The sequence below is a fragment of the Topomyia yanbarensis genome, chromosome 2, assembly GCF_030247195.1.
Source record: "Topomyia yanbarensis strain Yona2022 chromosome 2, ASM3024719v1, whole genome shotgun sequence".
In the NCBI taxonomy this organism is placed as follows: Eukaryota; Metazoa; Arthropoda; class Insecta; order Diptera; family Culicidae; genus Topomyia; species Topomyia yanbarensis.
In genome coordinates, this window is record NC_080671.1 from 366,046,187 (window position 1) to 366,066,211 (window position 20,025).

At 40.5% G+C, this 20,025-nt stretch overlaps 2 protein-coding genes across 17 annotated transcripts in view; one reads left to right on the forward strand and one right to left on the reverse strand.

The window, feature by feature from the left end:
- The window catches only part of LOC131684446 (voltage-dependent calcium channel type A subunit alpha-1), a 481,660-nt gene that overhangs the window by 124,586 nt on the left and 337,049 nt on the right, over positions 1–20,025 (forward strand). The gene's annotated exons all lie outside the window — the stretch shown is intronic.
- LOC131680731 (uncharacterized) lies at positions 9,793–15,156 on the reverse strand. The gene is made up of 2 exons (XM_058961439.1): positions 14,760–15,156; positions 9,793–14,063 (listed from the first exon to the last, which is right to left on the reverse strand). The coding sequence occupies exons 1-2, from the start codon at positions 15,154–15,156 to the stop codon at positions 9,793–9,795; spliced, it is 4,668 nt and encodes a 1,555-aa protein (XP_058817422.1).

The following is a 20,025-nucleotide window of genomic DNA, read 5'->3' on the forward strand; positions in this document are numbered from 1 at the left end:
TCAACTAGCGGAGGTCCAACTAAAAAGCGGTCCAGTTAAAAATGTCCAACCAGCGAATCACGACTGTAATCAATTTTTTTTTGACTTTTAGTGTATGTAAGTGTTCGGTGATCTCTTTCACACGCTGGAAAACCCCTATACTCTGAAGCTACGCTATTTCTACAAAATAGCTGCCAGTCATCAGAAACCTTGTTGTACTGCTAGACTCGCAGATGTCTTTCTGAGATCACTACTTCCATTTTTTAGCAAATACTATTTGAAACCTCGATTTGATTATAAGAATGGCTGATCCGTATTGTATGCGAGCGCTATATTTCTCACTTGTTCGGTCTACTTTAGAAACTTCAGCTGCTGATTGGAGTTCTTTCGCTGGGATTTGTATTACCACAATTGGAGCCGTGAAAGCAACATTCTTTTGAATGATCCTTAGAACATAACCGTGGTGTAAACGTGTAAACGTGTATAATTGCTTGATATGGATACTCTGTTCGACCGACGGAACATATTGAGGGCTGCGTTTGTGGGTAAACTGCTGAATGGCAACACTCCAGATATTCTCCAAAAAGTCAAAATTAATGTACCTCCCAGAAGCATGAGATTGTTGAATTTTTTGAAGTTTGAGTTCCAGCGCATCGAGTCTGGTCAGTAAGTACCCATAAAAGCAATGTGTAGTGTCTTTAATAGTGTGTGTGATTATTTTGACTTTTCTGTATCTATTGATATTTTTAAAAATATTTTTAGAAGATTGACAAGATCTAAGATGTTTTTAATGTTTGTTCTAGTAAAGAGTGTCCCACATCAAATTGCATCACGGCTAGAAAACGCTGTTGAAAATAAACCATTGGGTATTTTCTCTTGAAAGTTTGGATAGAAGTAGTTTGGAGTGTATTATTTACACTGTATTTTTATCGCTGTCAGCCTTTTCAAAAATTGGAAAAATGGCGTCAGCCGAAAAGCAACGCCGCGAATTGATTTTGCGCAAGTACCTGGAAAATCCTCAACTCTCTCATCGGGACATCGGATGACAACGCGGAATCGTGCGGTCAATGGTGAGTCGTGTGATTAAACGTTACTAGCAAACTCTGAACATCGAACGGAAGGAGAAATTCGGTCAGAATTGATGCTCCATTAGGGATCAGGATCACAACGTGAAGTGAAAGCGATTAAGGGGTTATATACAAAGTTGTGGCGAAAAATTGAGCTAAGTTCGTCATTTTTTTAAAGGGTTTTGTGCAAATTTCTTTTGAAAAACGCGAAAGACAGAACGTTGGTAGTACTATCGAAGATAGGAAAAATAAGTTGAATTGAAAAAAAATATTCAAGGTTGACGGAGTTATGGTCGATCCCCCGAAGCGTGTTTTTTTGGCAAAGGTTTGCGGTGAACGCTCTCCAAGCCAAACCGCTCAACTGAAATCCAAAAACTAAAAAGATTATTGAAGAAAAATGTATTGTGGTGTACTTGAATGGATCGTTTTCCAATAAAAAATTTGTTTCTTGCAAATAACACATGTTGACCAAAAAATGGAGTTATAAAACATAAAAGTTATAAAACGTACAAAATTTTGAACAAAAATTCATTGCGAAGAATCAAAATTTATTTGATGAAAAAGAAACCGTTCAAGTACACAGGAATTTAAATACAAACAATTTAAAATAAAGTTTAGGCAAATTGGATGAATGGCTTTTGAGATATCACGTTCACCGCAACGGTACTTTTCAAAAAACTCCATTCCGAGATAATTGCGTTTAAAATTTTGTGTTAACTTCATTCGTGGAAGAACTGGCGCGCTGCAAACGGCTGTAATTTAAAATCTAGTGCTCCGATCTGGATGAAATTTCGCATGTACTTTTAGAATATTCAATAATTTTTTTTCGATTTCTTGAGTTGCAACTTTGTATATAACCCCTTAAGCGGAATCCCCATGCTTCGGTCAGTGATGTGGCCAAAAAGTTGAATCTGTCCAAGTACAAAGTGCAGAAAGCTCAAAATCGGGACGAACAACAAAATACGGTAGGAAGATCACGTACCCGGAAACAACACCCAGATACTGATGAAGCCTCATTGTCTCATCATAAATGACGAGACTTACGTCAGAGGCAGAGCTTCCGGGGCTACTGTTCTTCACCGCTCCGCACAAATTTGATGTTTCGGAGGAAGTAAGGAAGTGGAAAGTTTTCCAATAAATACAAGATTTGGCAAGCGATCTGTTCATGTAGCAAATGGAGTGTGCTGTTCTTGACTTCCGGAACTGTAAACGGAGAGATCTACCTCAAGGAGTGTCTACAGAAGCCTCTGCTTCTTCTGTTGAAGCAACACGAGGGCCCTACGATCTCCTGGGCAGATTTAGCTTTGTACCACTATTTAAATGTTGTCCAGCAGTGGTACGAAGCCAACGAGGTAACTTTCGTACCCAAGGAAATGAACGCCTCCTCCCCCCTCCCTTCCCACCGCAATGGAGCTAAAGCCCACTGAAAAATATTGGGTGATTATGAAGCAGGCACTACGGAAACATTCCAAGGATGTCAAATCTGAGGAAGATATGAAGAAAAACTGGGTTTTCGTACAGAAGAAGCTGCAGCCAGATGTTGCACAGAACCTAATGAGTGGAGTAAGCATAAGGTGCGAGCATACGGTAATGGTATTGAAACTGAATAAAATTAATATGCTGAAAGCATGCTAATGGGTTATGGTTTATTGTCTGAAAGTTTGAAAAGAATCGGTGCACTAGGTAATTCTCAACAGCGTGTTTTCCGTAATTCAATTTTATGTGGAACAACCTTTATTAATGTTCAATGTGAAATCATGTTTGGAAATATGTTAGTTAAGAATTCCAAAAAGATGAAGGGTTTTACGCGCATTTGAAATGAATCTTCGAATGGGCTTCTCCCCTCCATCAAAACTTCAATTAGATCAATTAAGGTGAGATTAAAAATAATCAACAAATAAACAAATAGCCAAGCAATATCTGAAGCGCTTTGAATACCATATTTAACTGCCTGTAGCAACAACGAACGCGATCAAGTGTCTCCACATCAAAATCCAGCACCATCACACTACCAAAGAAACAAATGCCGATGAAGGCGAATTTACAATACCGACCCGTAAAACAGGAAATAAATAAGAGCTGCATCACCAAGACCTGACGGACAGACAGTAATTTTGCTTTTTTTATTTTAACATTTCGTAAAAACCTGAAGGATCGACGGCTCAGTAAGACTTGAAAACGGATTGAAAAAATCGGCCGAAAATTTTCTTTGCTATCTTTCCCATCAATTTCAAATAATTCGGAAGTTCCAAGTAGGGAAATCACGTGCACGGATGCTCTACACTCAATTGTTGACGAAGTCGCATTGTCTCGTCACGGATGACGAGACTAAGACGAAAGCAGATTTCCTGCCTTCCAAGCTTTCACGGCTCGTCATAAGTTCGACATCCCTAAGGAAATTAGTAAGTAGAAACGGCAGTTTTCAGGCTTACCAAAAAATATATGAGTAGGCGAGCAATTTGCTTATATAAGAAGCGGAGAATCCACCCGCAGGTCTCACACTTTCCTGCTACACTAAGGAGGTCAATTTCGTCGTTAATCTCCCGAACGCACAGGAAATCCGGCCAATTGAGAAATATTGCGCCAACAAGAACCTCGGAAATGAAATCGGAAGCCGAAACACGAATAAAAAGTAGCCGAAACGTTGTAAAGAGGTACGTGCATTTGCACATGGCTGTGGAATTAAATTGTACAAACATGGAACGAGTTAAATATTTTATTCAGTTATTATTTTATTCACTGAAAGCTTAAAAACAATTGGTTGAATGGGTTAATTTTGATGAATCTTTTCTTGTGATGCAGTTTGATTCTGTGCGTCCTTGATTTAATTCAATAATTAAAATTGAATGTGAAGAAAATTTATTTAGAATGGCTTCCAAAATATAATTAGTTGGCAAATTTATTTGCTTTTGCGTCTCACTACCCATTAACGTGATTCGAAAAACGAGCGATGAAAATAAAGTTGAACTGATCTTCCTCGCTGCGAAAAAGTTTACAACCCCAAAGTATAATCACCTTGCCAAAAACAAGAATGATGACTGAAAAATTCGCCTCGTAAATCGTATCTGGATTAGAGTTTTCTACGGTGGTCGGTTAGTTCGGGAGCTTAAGTTGTTTAATACCCTCGCCTGGGACGGCTATATCTTCCCTTACTTACTGCAATAAGACACTTTGGGAGGCCAGCTTCAGCAAGCGGGAAATATTGACCTATGAGAAGAAAAGTAAAAAGGTATCAACATGAAGGAAAAGAGTGTTCGTAGAATCGTTATCATCCTTCTTGACGCACTAAAAGAGTTTCCCGTTTTTCAATGTACGGGAGAATTTATGGCTGGCATTTTGGGTTTCAATAAATTACAGCGAAATAAGCGGTGTCCTTTTGGATGATAGGGTTCGATCGATTTAGGTATCGTTTAGATGTAGTTTGCTAACTGGCGGTATAATGTAAATTGATAAAGCATCATCCGAGTTTGGAAAAATTGTATTAAACCACTACCTCTTCGTGTACACCGTAGTACGGAGAAAATCGCCTACCAATTTTCCATATTGTACTATCCATACAGTCGTATTCAACCAACACCGTTCCAGTAGCTTCACAAACGGCAAATATTGAGGTTGTTGAATGCTTTTCGAACTTATTCTAGCTTGCGTTTTCCGTCTCCTCCTTTGCAATGATGTTTGCCATGCTACCGGTAGCATGGTAGCCAGGCAACAAGGCACTACTAACCAAAAATGTGGTTTAATCGCGTTGCCACTTGATCTCGAATCTGGTCCGTGCCAGCAATGGCACGTATATCAAAGTGAACCGAGACTATGATAATTAATCACGAATGGCTCAATTCTCGTCTGTTCCGGACATTGATTTCGATTTCAACGGGTAAGCAGCTTTCTTCACGTCAGGATTTATTAGTTGGAAATTTGAGCCAGCTTTCCTAGCACTTACCCATCTTTAATTCTTTCCAACGGCAATCATCGGCCAATTGACGTTTGATGGAGATAATCCGTTGCAGTTGATATCCGATCTGTTCCTTGTCGTTGCGCGTTATTAGCGATGGTTCCATTAGTGGGTGTTATCAGTGCACATATTTGCTCTGGTGATGCGAGAATGAACGATTCGCTACTCTTGCAGAGTAGCAGTAATTCGCTAGTTGCGTTATTTAGTAATAGGATTGGTGGTGCTCGGCTCACTTCAGCCTCGGCCTTTCCTCCAACTAATCATTTGACGATTCCCCAGCAATTTTCGAAAACGAACCACCATGGTATGGTGACCTGACGTTCTGGTTTTCCAGAATATGACCTGATTTTTAACTAGCGGTCCTGATGTCCTGGGACATCGAAGAAAACCTTGGCCTGTTTTCTCTCCTCTACGTAAAACAAATATTTTTTGTCTTTCTCATACAAAGAAAGCCAATGCAATCACTCCAAAAATCGACTTTGCAACCGAGGTCCTGAGGGCCGAGTGTCATACACCATTCGATTCAGTTCGTCAAGATCGCAAAATGTCTGTGTTTGCATGTATGTGTGTGTCAAATAATGTTAATGAATTTTCTCAGATAACCGATTTGCACAAACTTAGTTTCAAATGACGCTATTGAATTTTTAGTTGGTCGGACTTCCCGTTCTGGAGTTATACAGTCCTATATAAACTGGTAACCCTATGATGTCCCATATGATGTGATACATATTCAGTAAAAATTCAGGTTTTATGGTAGTTTTATAGCCATTAATAAAACTTATATTGCACTTGTGACGTGCTATAAAACTTCAATTGTTACTTGGCAAATGGGCTTAACATTATTTGGATTTGCGGGTCTGAATCACTAATGACCAATCAAAGCAGATTTGATCACATTGGCCGCCTATGATGGTTATGGAAGCCTCCGGGGAACTCGCCAAGTTCCTTAGCTAATGTCACTCCTATTTTCCAGCAAACTCTTAACTGATTTTTAAAAAAATGATTTCAAATCAAATATATAATACTCCCATTGACTGCTATTGAATTTCATTCTGTTCTGACTTTAGGTTCTGGAGTTACAGGTTGGTTATTGTGGTCATATAGGAATTTCTCATATATACCGTATATATTCGTAATACCTCATAGGTTAAAAATCTATCGAAATGAACATCAAATTACTTCGATTCGCAGGCCTGAATCACTGATAGCGAATCAAAGATTGTTGGAACATATCGTCCACTCTCTATAATTCCGGATGTCCTGGATTCCGAGCATATTCCAGAACTAAAGCCACTTTGGTGATAACTGAACTCATAGTTGGAACCAGTGTACATTTTTCACTACCTGTCAAGCCACCCGTACAATCAGTTTCTGCTGAAAATGTCTCATGTCTCAAACTGGTTAGCTTCCAAGCCTCTATGTTTGATCTCGTCACGTGTCATGGAATCAAAATGCGTAATCGGTCTCAGGCCCGTAGCCAGGATTTTATATCGGGAGGAGCCTAAAAAATTATTGCATAATGCGTTTAGTTCTGATCTGAGACGAGACATGCAGATAGTAAAAATCTAACGTGAAATGCAGCCATGGGCTACTGTCAATTCAGCCAGTTCATTTAAACTATGTGAGGCTATGCGAGACGAAGAATAGAATGAAAAGAAAAAAAAGTAAAAGAAAACATCTATCTGCAAGTCCCGTCCCAGGTTTTGATAACGCCTTGATATAGCCACTAGACACTACATGAAATTTTGAAAAGTTCTCAATGAAAACAATTTCAAATCTACGACAATTCTAAAAACATGTTCTTTGTCATTAGAAAGGCTATAGTACATCAACGAATTATTGATGTTGAATTTGATTTTTATTATTTATTTACAAGTTACAATTTACTCTCGGTACAGCAATGGATATTCTAGAGTTCTCAGTATTTATGCGCTAACCGAATATGGCAATCCTTGAGGGCGCTGGAAAACGCAGTGTGTTCTAAGCAATACGTTTAAAAGGTGTAGAAGATGCTAAATCGAAATGAGTAGAGAAATATCCATAAAATGTTCAAACGTAGAGAATGTCGAAATTTGTTTAAAATCTTCTGATTTAGCAAACGAATTGTATATGCGCAGAAACGGTTCAACTTCTTTTTTCTTGATCTGGCATCCTGAAACTATTACCAGTTCTAAGTCATCATGCTAACACATTTTTTATATATTCTATATAAATGAAATTACTTTAAAAACTGGTCTTGGCTTGGTAGATCAGAGCCCCAGTTACGAAGGGTTTTTGGTGATCAATAGGATCAAAATAAATATATATCAATGATTTAATGTGTTAAAGGGAATTGTCCTTAAATCGAATGAAAATCACATAACGCTGATTACTAATATCTTCTAATTTACGTAAAATTTGTTAAATGTATCGTTGCTGACACCACCAATATAAACTAGAAACTACAAATATGAACAAGCTCAATAATTTCAGTATCTCTTGATTAAGACACATGGAAGGGAATATATACATTATATTGCATTTACTTCCCCATTGCCGAAGAGTAGATGTAAGGCCAACTTTCTACGAAGATTTCGGCTACACTTTCTAAGTCAATTTGTTACTCCATTAAACAAATATATTGACACTAACCTGTTCAATAATTAGTTTGTTTTTTAATAAAAATAATTAGCTCATTTTTTTTCACAATTACCATAAAAATTGAAAGATATTCGACTTTTTGAACCAAGCTGTAATGTCTATTTTATCACAGGTTCATTTAACACAATTTGAGAAATAGTTTCAATTGAAGCTGTTGACCTGACGCGCCAAAACCCTATGGATAACAAAGACGTTTAAGCGTCTTTCGAAGATGAAAAGATCAGAGCGCAATTCCGAGTGTTTAGAAAATATAGAAGACCTACCCTTGAACCGATTCCAATTTATTGATTCCTTTTTGCTCTCTTTTCTCCGTGATCTTTGATCATCTTACTCATTTGAAAACAAGAAATCAAAACGATAATCCCTTATTGACTTATAGACTCAACTAGTTACAACATTTTAGTCGCTCTCCGTGATAGCCTACTGACGTCAGTTTACTGTATCGTTACGTCGTTTTCAAACTTACATAGACATCAATTGGATACCACCGAAAGCGACTAAAATGCTTCTGCTGATTGCAATATCAAGTTTATTATGATTGATTGACTAATATGTGGTTTAGAATCAATTGACATCTGAAAGTAAGGATAAAATCACGACGGTTAGTCCTACCGCTAATGTATACGTTTCTGTATGTCATCAAAATTAGTAATACACGAGCGTATATAATTCGTGGATTGATGAACACCTCAGGAAAACCACTTTTTTACCACTTTTGGGCTTGATCACTGTTCATGCAAGTTCTTTGATATGTCCACGTACCGGGAATTTTCTAGCACACGCGGCGGGAGGTGATATCGGCGGAACAAATTACACGCGGCACGATTTAGTGGATATCAAAACTCTTTAATTGTCGAGAAAGAATGTAATGAATATAAATAGGTTAAGAAAGACTCGACTGCTTTCGATAACGTTTTATTACTGACTAACTGCTCTGGTATTTTCTACATCTGTAGGTAGTAAGTTTCAGTGGCACGATCATACGATCGGCAATCAAAAGGCCTTTTTTGCTTATCATCTATATGTGTAACGATAGATAGATAAAGCGCAATGAGAAAGGTATCTTCTTATCATACGGCTGAGCGAGAAAACAACTGATACTGTGTTGTGGAACATATGGTGGTTCTAAAACTACTAATAATTATTTTTGCCGCAACATAGCCGGCCGCCTTGAAATCCATGAGATTTCAATATCAAATTCTATCATTGTTGTTTCTAACACTAACTAATTCAATATATCTTATTTTCTATCGGTATTTACGTTTGCAAACAATTGAAAACCGACTCAATCACTAGGTGAGCCTCCTGCTTCTCTGGAACGGTGGTTATTGGTTGAATGTTGGTCTGGATTTACTGTCCTGGATGACATGGGTGTTGACCTCAAACACGGTGCTGACGAACGGTACGGGAGATGATGTCATGGCGAATCACACTGCTGGAATTTTCGCCATCTATGATGTGCATGGTGTCTCGTCTAGCGGCTGTCCTCGACAGCCTTGGATGGAACTGGTGCCCTTCGTCTGTGAAAAAGATGTGGTGCTTTTTTATATGAATTTATGAACATTACAGTATCTTGCCTGGAGCGGAGGCCCCCGGGCCTCCGCGGCCGCCTTCCTTGGCGTTGACGATGGTTGGATGAAGAGCTCGTGCTGGTTTCTTACTCTCGAGTAACACCTTGATTGACGAATATCAGGCTGAATCGAAGAGGGTGATCAATCCTCTTGGCTGGTTGGTAGGTTGGTTGAGACGTCGTTGTACCTCGGTGAGAAGAATATTAGCTTGGTTCTAGCTGGCGGACGCAAAACTAATCGATAGCATGGTGCTATAGTACACTGGCGACTGGGCCAGCATCGTAAAGAGGGTAACGTAGACAGGACCGTACATCATGCACATATACTTCGTGATTCGACCTTCACCTTACATGCATTGTATACTTTGGAGATGGAAGATTTGGGGATGTGTAAAGATCGATGTGTCTCGACGACAGACTTCAGAAGAACTCATCCCGGGGTCACCGGAATGGTGACGAAACAGCAACTATGGAGTATGAAACTAGGATTACTTTTTTGAAATTCTTTATAAACACAACACTTAACTGGAAAGCGGAGGTCTCTAGCGGACCTCCGCTAGTACCGAAGCACCGTCGTAAACGAGCTACAGCCCGCCATTCGTCGACATCGCGTTGTCCCTTATAGGAAGAACGCATATCTTGGTAATTCCTCGTTTGTAGATTCCGTCCTGGGTGCGAACATTAACGACACGTATGTTGTTATCTGGTCCTCTAACGATATCGGTGACACGGCCAAGATGCCATCTGAGTGGTGGTAAACGTTCGTCCATCAGGAGTACCATGGTTCCAACTGCAATGTTATCCCGTTGTCTCGTCCATTTGGTCCGATTGTGTAAATCAGATAAGTAGAGTGTTGTCCATTTCTCCCACAGCATCTGAACATAGTGTTGAGCCCTTTGCCAGGAAGATAACCGATTTGTGGGCACACTGTCTAAATTAGGCTCTGCTATGGCAGTCAACGGACGTTGTACAAGAAAATGCCCTGGAGTCAAGGCTTCAAAGTCGTTCGGGTCGTTACTTATTGGTGTAATCGGTCTAGAGTTCAAAACTGCTTCTACTTGTGTTATAACAGTTTGAAACTCGTCGAATTGTAGTGTCCGTGGTCCGACTGTCTTCTTCAATGCAGTTTTGAAGCTCTTTACGGCAGCTTCCCATAGCCCACCAAAGTTGGGCGTTCTAGCAGGGATGAACTTAAATTCAATCCGTTCTACGGCTGTGTCTCTCGTTATCACGTGTTGAAACTGTTGACCTTCAAAGAGCCTTCGTAGTTCATCTAGCTCTCGATTGGCTCCCACAAAGTTTTTCGCGTTGTCACACATGATGACTGTTGGATGCCCTCGCCGGGCTACAAAGCGCTTAAGCGCTGCTAAGAACGCTTCTGTAGTCAAATCTTGCACCAGTTCTAGATGTACCGCTTTTGTGACTAGGCAGACGAATATGGACACGAAACACTTCTTAGGGCTGCTCCGACGATTAGCATAGGAGAATAAAAACGGTCCACAGTAGTCCACACCGACATGAAGAAAAGGTGGTGCTGGTGTTACTCTTTCTGCTGGTAGGTCCGCCATTAACTGATCTAGAGGTCGTGGCCTTGCGCGAAAGCACGAGATGCAGCCATGTATCAATTTCCGAGCTAAATCCCGAATTCGCGTTGGCCAGTATCGTTCTCTAACGCGCGCAATGAGTAGCTGTTGTCCAGCATGGTATAGCTTCGTGTGATAGTGGGCGAGTATCAACATTGCAAGAGGATGATTGTGGTGAATTATCATCGGATGTTTTCTACTATCTGACACAGGCGCATCCCTCAGCCGGCCGCCAACACGCATGATGCCGTCTACTAACCTTGGACGTAACGAACAGATTTTTGATGACTCCCGAACCTCATCATTTCTTGCCAAATCGAGCAGTTCCTGGCTGAAGCTTTCTCGCTGGGACAGTTGGACTAAATGAATAACAGCCTTATCATACTCCTCTGTACTGATCAGTCCAATCATTCTACTGCCTCTGTTGATTTCTGTCGCATTATATCGGAACCGACGAATGAGTGCAACTATGCGAATGAGTTTTGGGAACGATGAATATAAGGAAAATATTTCGCTTGGAGGTTGTGCTTGCAGAGCTAATGACACCACACTACGTTCTTCTAAAACGGCTGATTCGAACTGTTCGAAGTTGACATCATCGTTCATAGGCCACGTAGGAGTTTCTTGACGCATCCATAGCGGACCATCGAACCAGATTGCCTGATACTGGAGCTGCGCCGGAGTCATTCCACGGGATAAAATATCTGCTGGGTTTTCAGTACCAGGTACATGATGCCAAACGCCGCATCTTGTGATATGCTGTATTTCAGACACCCTGTTCCCAACGAAGGCTTGCCAACGTGATGGCGACGAAGCTAACCAGCACTGGACAATTTTGGAATCTGTCCAGAAATGTGGCATCGTAGTAGTTGGGATGTTGCTTCTGAACCTTTGGAATAGATGACTGAGTAACAGCGCCGATGACAGTTCCAGTCGAGCTATTGATTGCTTACGTTTGTTTCGCTTTGGTTCATCGAGTGGAGCAACTCTTGACTTTGACATTAGCAGGCGTACCGCAACAGATCCGTCGGAGGAGACGCAACGAAGGTAAAGGCATGCTCCATACGCCCTTTCCGAAGCATCACAAAAGCCGTGCAGTTCGACACTTACACAATCGTGGCATGGTCCAACCCATCGTGGCACAGTCAGGGAATCGAGAGCGATCAGGTTTCGCCTATATTCTTGCCAAAAGTCTTGGAATTCCTCCATAAGTGGTTCATCCCATTTGCAATTTAGCTTCCACAGCGTTTGGATAAATATTTTGGCTTGAACTATAACAGGACCGACAAGTCCAAGCGGATCGAAGAGTTTAGATGCGTCGGACAAAATAACTCGCTTGGTAACGATGGCCGCTGTGTTCCACCTCGGAACTTCGAAGCGGAAACAGTCTGTGCATGGTTCCCACGCAAGCCCCAAAGTTTTTACAGTGGATGTGGATGAATCTAATTCGAGAATATCTCTATGATCTCGGAGGCCTGCTGGAAGATCTGCCAAGATCTCTTGACAATTCGAATTCCATTTTCGAAGAATAAATCCTGCGCTGTCTAGCAAGTTGTTCATTTCCCTTATCAAGCTCCTTCCTTCCTTCACGCTACTAACACCGGTGATCATGTCATCCACATAAAAATCCTTTTTAAGAACCTTAGCAGCTACAGGATGTGATTTGTCTCCGTCCTCTGCCAGCCTTTGCAAACAGCGAGTGGCAAGATATGGTGCTGCTGAGGTCCCGTACGTAACGGTTGTCAATTCAAATGTTTGAATTGGATCATTTTCTGATTCTCTCCAGATGATGCGTTGCAATCCTTGATCAGATTGTTGTACATTAATCATGCGATACATCTTGGCTATGTCAGCTACGAGTGCCAAACGATGCATCCGGAAACGAATTATGATTGACATCAGGTCATCTTGGACAACAGGACCAACCATTAAACCGTCATTGAGTGCGATTCCAGTGGATGTCCGAGAAGAGGCGTCGAAAACGACACGTAATTTAGTCGTCGTGCTGTCCGGTTTTAATACGGCATGGTGTGGCAGATAATAAACTGGTCCGGGTGCCACGGCTTGATCGTCAACCTTTCGCATGTGACCCATGTACTGGTACTCCCGAATAAACTCACAGTACAAGGTCTTCATTTCAGGATTCGTTGCGAACCGCCTCTCTAAACTCATGAAGCGGCGAAGTGCTGAAGCTTTAGAGTCACCCAGCTTTTGGATGACATAATCTTTTTTCGGCAGGGTCACTACGAAACGCCCTGTATCGTCTCTTGTAGTCGTTTGTTCAAAGATTTCCTCACACCGTGTTTCTTCGATCGAATATGTACTTTTCACTTGACAGGATTCCAATTCCCAAAATTTGGTCACTTGGTCCTGGAGAGCTGTAGTCGAACACAGATATACAGCTGCTGTGGACAAAGCAGATGTCGAATCGGTAAGTCGACCGGAAACGATCCATCCGAAAACAGTATTTTGTAGCGTAGGTCCTTGTTCCCAGAGTTTCCTTTTTCCGTCCAATAACAGATCGAGATAGTACTCTGCACCGATTATCATGTCGATTTCTGCTGCTTTGTTGAAATCCGGATCAGCCAAAATGATTTCGTTCGGTACATTCCACTGATAGATTTCGAAATCTTCGCATGGCAATGGTACGGTTAGTTTTGAAAGAACATTAAATCGTATGTCCTCCTGGAACTCCGAGATTTCGTTTAATCGTGGATTGATCGTTGCACGCACTGCTTGCTTAGAAACACCTCCCGATCCTCCAATTCCTTGGATAGACAAGTAGTCAGAAAACTCCTTCAATTTGAGCTTCCGACAGAAGCTAGTAGTTACAAAACAATATTGGGAGCACGAATCGAGCAATGCTCTGGCCAAAATCGTGTTTCCATACGCATCGCTAACACGCACAAGTGCAGTTGACAGCAGCACTTGACGTGTAATTGACTTATTGGAGGCTTGAAGTGTGACTGTGTGCTTGGTGGAGAAGGGTTGACCAGTGGCAGGCCTTGGGTGAGTGCTATGCGAATGTGGATTGACAACTGTTAAGGTGATGGTGGATGGTGTATTTGTGTTTGTGGGTGTGGGTGTGGCTGTGGCTGTGTTCTGAGTCGGAGTTTGCAACGTCTGCTGATTATTGTCAGTTGGGGGTCGTCTCGACTTTTGTTTTTCATTTCCACTGTTCGCTGAAGCGTTTGACGGATGAAGCAACGTGTGATGCCTCCTACCGCAATTACGGCACATTCCTCTTGTACAGTTGCGGGCCAGGTGTCCACCTGACAAACAGTTCACACATAAACCATGTTTACGTACCGTATCATAACGTTCTGATACACTCAAATTCTGGAATCGTTTGCATATGAATGCTGAGTGGGACGGTTCTGAACAGAAGCTACAACGTCCAGATGTTGATGGATGGCTCACACCAAACCGTGGCCTTTTGTTATCGGCTATTGGTGGGAGAATGTTATGTCCAACAGATTGGAGAACTGCACAATGATTTCTGAGAAAGGTAATCAAATCTTCATAAGCTGGGACCTCTTTGGAATTGTGGTGTGTTTCCCATAATCTAAGAGTTACAGGATCCAACCTCGCGCAGAGCATGTGAACAAGGATAGTACTCCAGCCAGCTGTCTCTTGTCCCAGTTTTTCGAGCATTTGCAGATTCTTATCAAATTCACTTAGAACGTGGTTTAGGGATTCGAAATTCTCTCTCTTCATAACAGCAACTCCAAAGAGTGCTTCTAGGTGCGCCTTGACAATCAATTTAGTATTTTGATAACGTCTTTCTAAAGATGTCCAAGCCACGGTGTAGTTGGCTGCTGTCAGCTCAATGGATGAAATCGCTTGAAGAGCTTCTCCGGAGACAGACGATTGCAAGTACGTAAACCTGTCCATGTCTGTAAGCTTCTCGTTCCGATGGATAAGGCTGCGGAAAGCATCTCGAAATGGGACCCAATCTCGAAGTTTACCACAAAAGGTAGGTAATTTAATCTCTGGAAGTTTGATCTTCGAATATGCAGAAACCGAGGCAGTAACAGCGGGAGGGCTGGCGACACTCTCGTCCTTGATACGATGTTTTAGCAGCGATCCCTTGAGTCTGCAATATAAATTCTCCGCATCTCGTAAAATCTCATCGTTCTCTACATCCCTCCTTTCTTCAGCAGCTTCCAATCTCGCCAAACGGTCTGCTTCCTTCTCGTCTAGTTCTGGTTCTTCGTCATCTTCCAATTCATCCATTTCAGTTTCTATCAAATTTCGCACTTCTTTGAATTCACTAAATGCACTTTCTAGCAACTGCAAACGAACATCAACTTGATCTCTGTCGTCGATTGTATAATGTTCAACAAACTCGGCAATTCCTGTCATAGTGGTTCGCAAGCGTTTTTCACGTTTTTGGAGTGTTCTTAAACTGTTTGCCATCTTCACTTGATCGTCACTAATAACACACTTATCAATGTTGGTTCGTTTGCACTGCTCACCACACCGAGTTTTCACTTAATTCTCTATACACCGTCGCACTGCTAGTTGAATTATTAACCGTAACGAGAACCGCGAGAAGCATTGACTGACCACCCAAATTGACAGCAGCAAGGAGAATCGACCCAAGAACAACACGAGCCAACCAAAAACCCAGCAGAATGTAAGACCGACGACTTCTTTTAACCCACAGGGACCATCTACAGTTGTCAAAAAATAGAAATTCGCATGCAACTTAACTTTATTATTCCTCCTTGTAACATCGCCTCTATTTCTCAACCCAAACCACCGGTCTTCCCCACATGCAATTGAGAAGCCACAGACCATGCAATTACCGTACTTTCCTCAAATTTCCGTGGTAACAGCTCACATACACGCCGTCCGATATTCGTCGACCCAGTCCTCGGTTCTCCACATGTGGCAGCAACAGCACTAATTGGGCAGCAACTCAGCGTCCAAAATGGCGATTATTCCGCATGCACTTCGCTTCAACAATGGACTATTGTTCGCGTTCAATCCGCCACGAGGAATATTCACGATACTTGTTCCGAATACCAGTACACGACACATCCGGCTCGAAGGACCACTTTGTTCATGCAAGTTCTTTGATATGTCCACGTACCGGGAATTTTCTAGCACACGCGGCGGGAGGTGATATCGGCGGAACAAATTACACGCGGCACGATTTAGTGGATATCAAAACTCTTTAATTGTCGAGAAAGAATGTAATGAATATAAATAGGTTAAGAAAGACTCGACTGCTTTCGATAACGTTTTATTACTGACTAACTGCTCTGGTATTTTCTACATCTGTAGGTAGTAAGTTTCAGTGGCACGATCATACGATCGGCAATCAAAAGGCCTTTTTTGCTTATCATCTATATGTGTAACGATAGATAGATAAAGCGCAATGAGAAAGGTATCTTCTTATCATACGGCTGAGCGAGAAAACAACTGATACTGTGTTGTGGAACATATGGTGGTTCTAAAACTACTAATAATTATTTTTGCCGCAACAATCACTTTTTCACGGTTTTTCTTGCTTATTGTTCAAGTTACCGAACTAACAGTGTTTTAATACGGAACGCATTCCCCGCATTAAATGAAATTGAGTGTCAATAGAAACACTATCTTCTCGGCTATATTGTCATCAGCTAATAGACATGCTTTTTTTTCTAGCAAGCGTGAGTGAGATGCCTGATGTTTAGACTAAGCGTGCTCTAATCTATCACATGATGGATGTGTGTATGATTTTAATTACTTTATTCTGGTCAATATCTAGCAAAAAATGTGAGTTTTGTTAGACGTAATCACTAGCGATAAATGCGCATTTTGGGACATATTTTGTGCTTATTTTCTATAAAAAATTTATATTTTTATTATATAAATCGTTTATTTGATTCGGTTGAATGCATTAGCTAAATGAAGCCTTGGGTCTTCATCATATATTTCCATAATGTAAACAATGAAAATGAAAAAACGTTAATAGTTGTCCAACAGAAAACGTACGAGCGGCTAGTGATTGCGTGCGGAGACCTGTTTACTAGGCTGGGAAATCAATGATGGTGCTGACTGTTAATTTTGAGATAATAGACGCAGCTTTTGCCGTCAATATTATCTAAACGGCAGCCGCAAATTTGGCAATTGTTTGTTTTTAAGAAAATGGTATTAGTGACAATGGATGTGCAAAGATGTAATGTGTATAATGATACCATTGCATTATGTTGTGCACGTGCAGGGTCAGCTGGGACGCTCAAGATTCCACCATTTAATATATGGGAATTACTTCCTAGATGAGTCCTTTAAAATGAATCTCATTTTTTTTCCAAATGTGACGATTCTAGAGAAAACATTTACATTACAATAACGCGTATATGATTCTGATTACGATTAACTATATTTTGTCGATTAAGAGGGTTAACATGTAAGAACTATATCAATCATCTCCAACTTAGCAAAATACGCCAAAAAGGGGTTTAAAAAACACCTGTTTATTATATACTGCGGCCGCTGCCCGCATTGTTTAGAAACACATTTCGATATTTTGTACAGAGTCAGATTCGAACCTGCGACGTCTAAGTTGTAGTACAAAGACGACTACACAGACCTATTTCAATCATGAGGAACTAGGCAATATTTCGTAATCATACTTTGTCTGTAAGTGGAGACGTGTTAATTCTAAAAATCTTCGACATAGGGTATTGAGCCCATTTTCGCCATGTTTCTATTATCACCCTACCCATTTGAAGCCGTTGGTTAGAGCAGTGTCTGCCATCTTTGTTCAACGCATTGAGTCAAATGGTAGCGCAACAATAGGGGCACTCGATTCGAGTTTTCGTTGTGCTCAAACACGAGGATTTCACTGTTTTCAGCGCATTTGTGTTATTATATTGGTTCTTAACAACGAAGCAAAGCTGAGGATGTCAATTTTTTCGCATTCCATTGATTGTAGGCCGAGAAATTAATGAATTAGTGAGGCACCCTGCTTGTTATGGTGAAAATAGGCACTTTACCCTATATGCTGCACTGTGAATTGAAACATATGAGATAAGTCGTGAAAGACTTCGAAAAATTCGTGTTAAAATATTTGTGGTGATATGTTAAATCGTATCTAACATTTTGAAATCGTTGTGATGTATATCGAAGTCGTACATAAGTTTGTGTTGTATAATGACTATTCCTACACATAGAAACATATTTGAGAAGCTATAAATCCGACACAGTTTGAAGTACAATAAGATTGAATGTGAACAAAAATATGATTTTGATGAATTTGAATGTTTGTAGCTATATCAGTGTAAGTTGTCAGTGCCCTATGACCATTTCCGATCGAACACGATGCAGTTTATATATCAATGCGATTTGACCAAACTGTCGTTATCAGATCTTGTAGCCGAACATTGACTTTCTCATCGTCCGTATATATGAGAATCAACAACTTGACATGAAAAATGACTAGTTTCGCCTGGGCTAATTTGTTGAATGACATAAGTACGTAATGCCTGACAGCAAATATTTCATATCATGAATGTTTGGTCTTATGCGAAAAGACTGGAAGTTGAATGCCTCCATATTTTGGCTGGAGCACCACTTCTGGCTTCTGTAACTCAATCATCCGACAGATCACGTCAGCGAGAATTAAAGTAACAGTGTCTTCTGTTCTTCCGACGAGTCACACAATATGAATGGAACTATTTTATCACATTCAGCATAGTGAGTAGATATCGTGAACGCTGTCTTCGGTGGTTCGAAATAGTAATCTTCCTCACCATTCCCCAATATTTTTGAAGCCAAACAAGATACAATTTGTTGCGAGTCACCGAAAAACACGTTGATTCTTGAATTTATTTATGAAAAATTTCGTGAGGGGCTTTAGCCCCCTAGTCACCGCTCTGGCTACGGGCTTGATCGGTCTTAAGACTGGTCATGAGGATAATTTACCTGTCGCATGTAAGGCGGTATCAGTCACAAAGTTTACGAATCTGTGCAAAGATTGTCTCTGTTTGCTAGTTTGACCTGTATCTTATACTTGTTCGTTTAAGCACCGTGCAATGGCAGATAAATGGAATGGTAGACGGTATAAATTTTTTTGCAATTTTTCGAAAATTTGTTGTTTGTTTTTGAGAGTTTCTATCCGTAGTAGCCATGCGTGTCAGATGCAAAATAAAAAGAATTCGAATAGTAATTTTTCCCTAAAATTTTATGCATTTGCGTGCATGAAGGGTGTTAGTGATGGGTGCGCGACGTTATACATAAATGCGTTAGGCATAAGTACGTTAGGCATACATTCGTTAGGCATAAGTACGATAGGGGCCGTACACTAATTACGTAAGGCTTTTTTAGAACTTTTCAACCTCCCCCTCCCCCTTGATAAGAGTTCGTAAGATTTTAGTAAACTCCCCCTCCCTCCTACATAAGAAATTTCAGAATAACTGCTGGTGGATATTTATAAACTCCGATTTGGTCCATATGATCTGCTACGCTTTATTCCACTTCCTATGAATCCATTTTTTGTGATGTACAACTCAAGAGTTTACATATTACCTCTTCTGGCGAAAATTCATATTTGATTTCTAACTGTGACGCTTATTGTACGCATAGCTCCGAGATGGCCATCTACGAATTTTGAAGTAAAGTACAGTTTGACAATTGGATGACGAAACATTTTCCGAACACCTTGCTGGTTTGAAGCGAAAGTTTGGAAGAGAAAGAAGTTGGCGTAACAACACGAAGGGTATCAACATTTCTTATCTTATAATGCACACTGGAATCACAGTTTCCGAACAGAACAATGTACCACAAAGAGCGAAGAAACTGCTTGTTTTGTTTGATATACAAAATGTTCATGTTACAAATAAGAAATAGCTCCTTTTTCTTATTAAAAAGAATATTTTTCAACAAACCTTCCCTCCCCCTCAGATAAGAATTTGTAAGATATTTTGAAACTCCCCCTCCCCCCATATGCCCTTACGAAATTAGTGTATGGCCCCATAGGCATAATGGACGATAGGCATAATAGACGTTAGGCATAATGGACGATAGCCATAATTCACAAAAAATATAAATTGTAGATTTATTTATTGTAGAGATTTCAACCTTATGCTCATTTTGTGGGTTAGAAGCTTTGATGCATAAAATTACATACCTTCGAGAGACAGCAAAATGAAAAAAGACCAAGCGAGATATTTATTTCTTACAAGAATTTGTTTTATATTTTTTCCATGGATGAGCTGAATGCTTTCTTCATTTGAGTGAACA

What these genes read in the sequence shown, in the direction of transcription:
- LOC131680731 (XM_058961439.1), bottom strand. Translation starts at nt 15,156, where the DNA reads ATGACAGGAATTGCCGAGTTTGTTGAACATTATACAATCGACGACAGA. An exon ending in TAAATTACCTACCTTTTGTG is followed by an intron (nt 14,064 to 14,759) that starts GTAAACTTCGAG and finishes ACTGTTTGTCAG; the next exon opens with GTGGACACCTGGCCCGCAAC.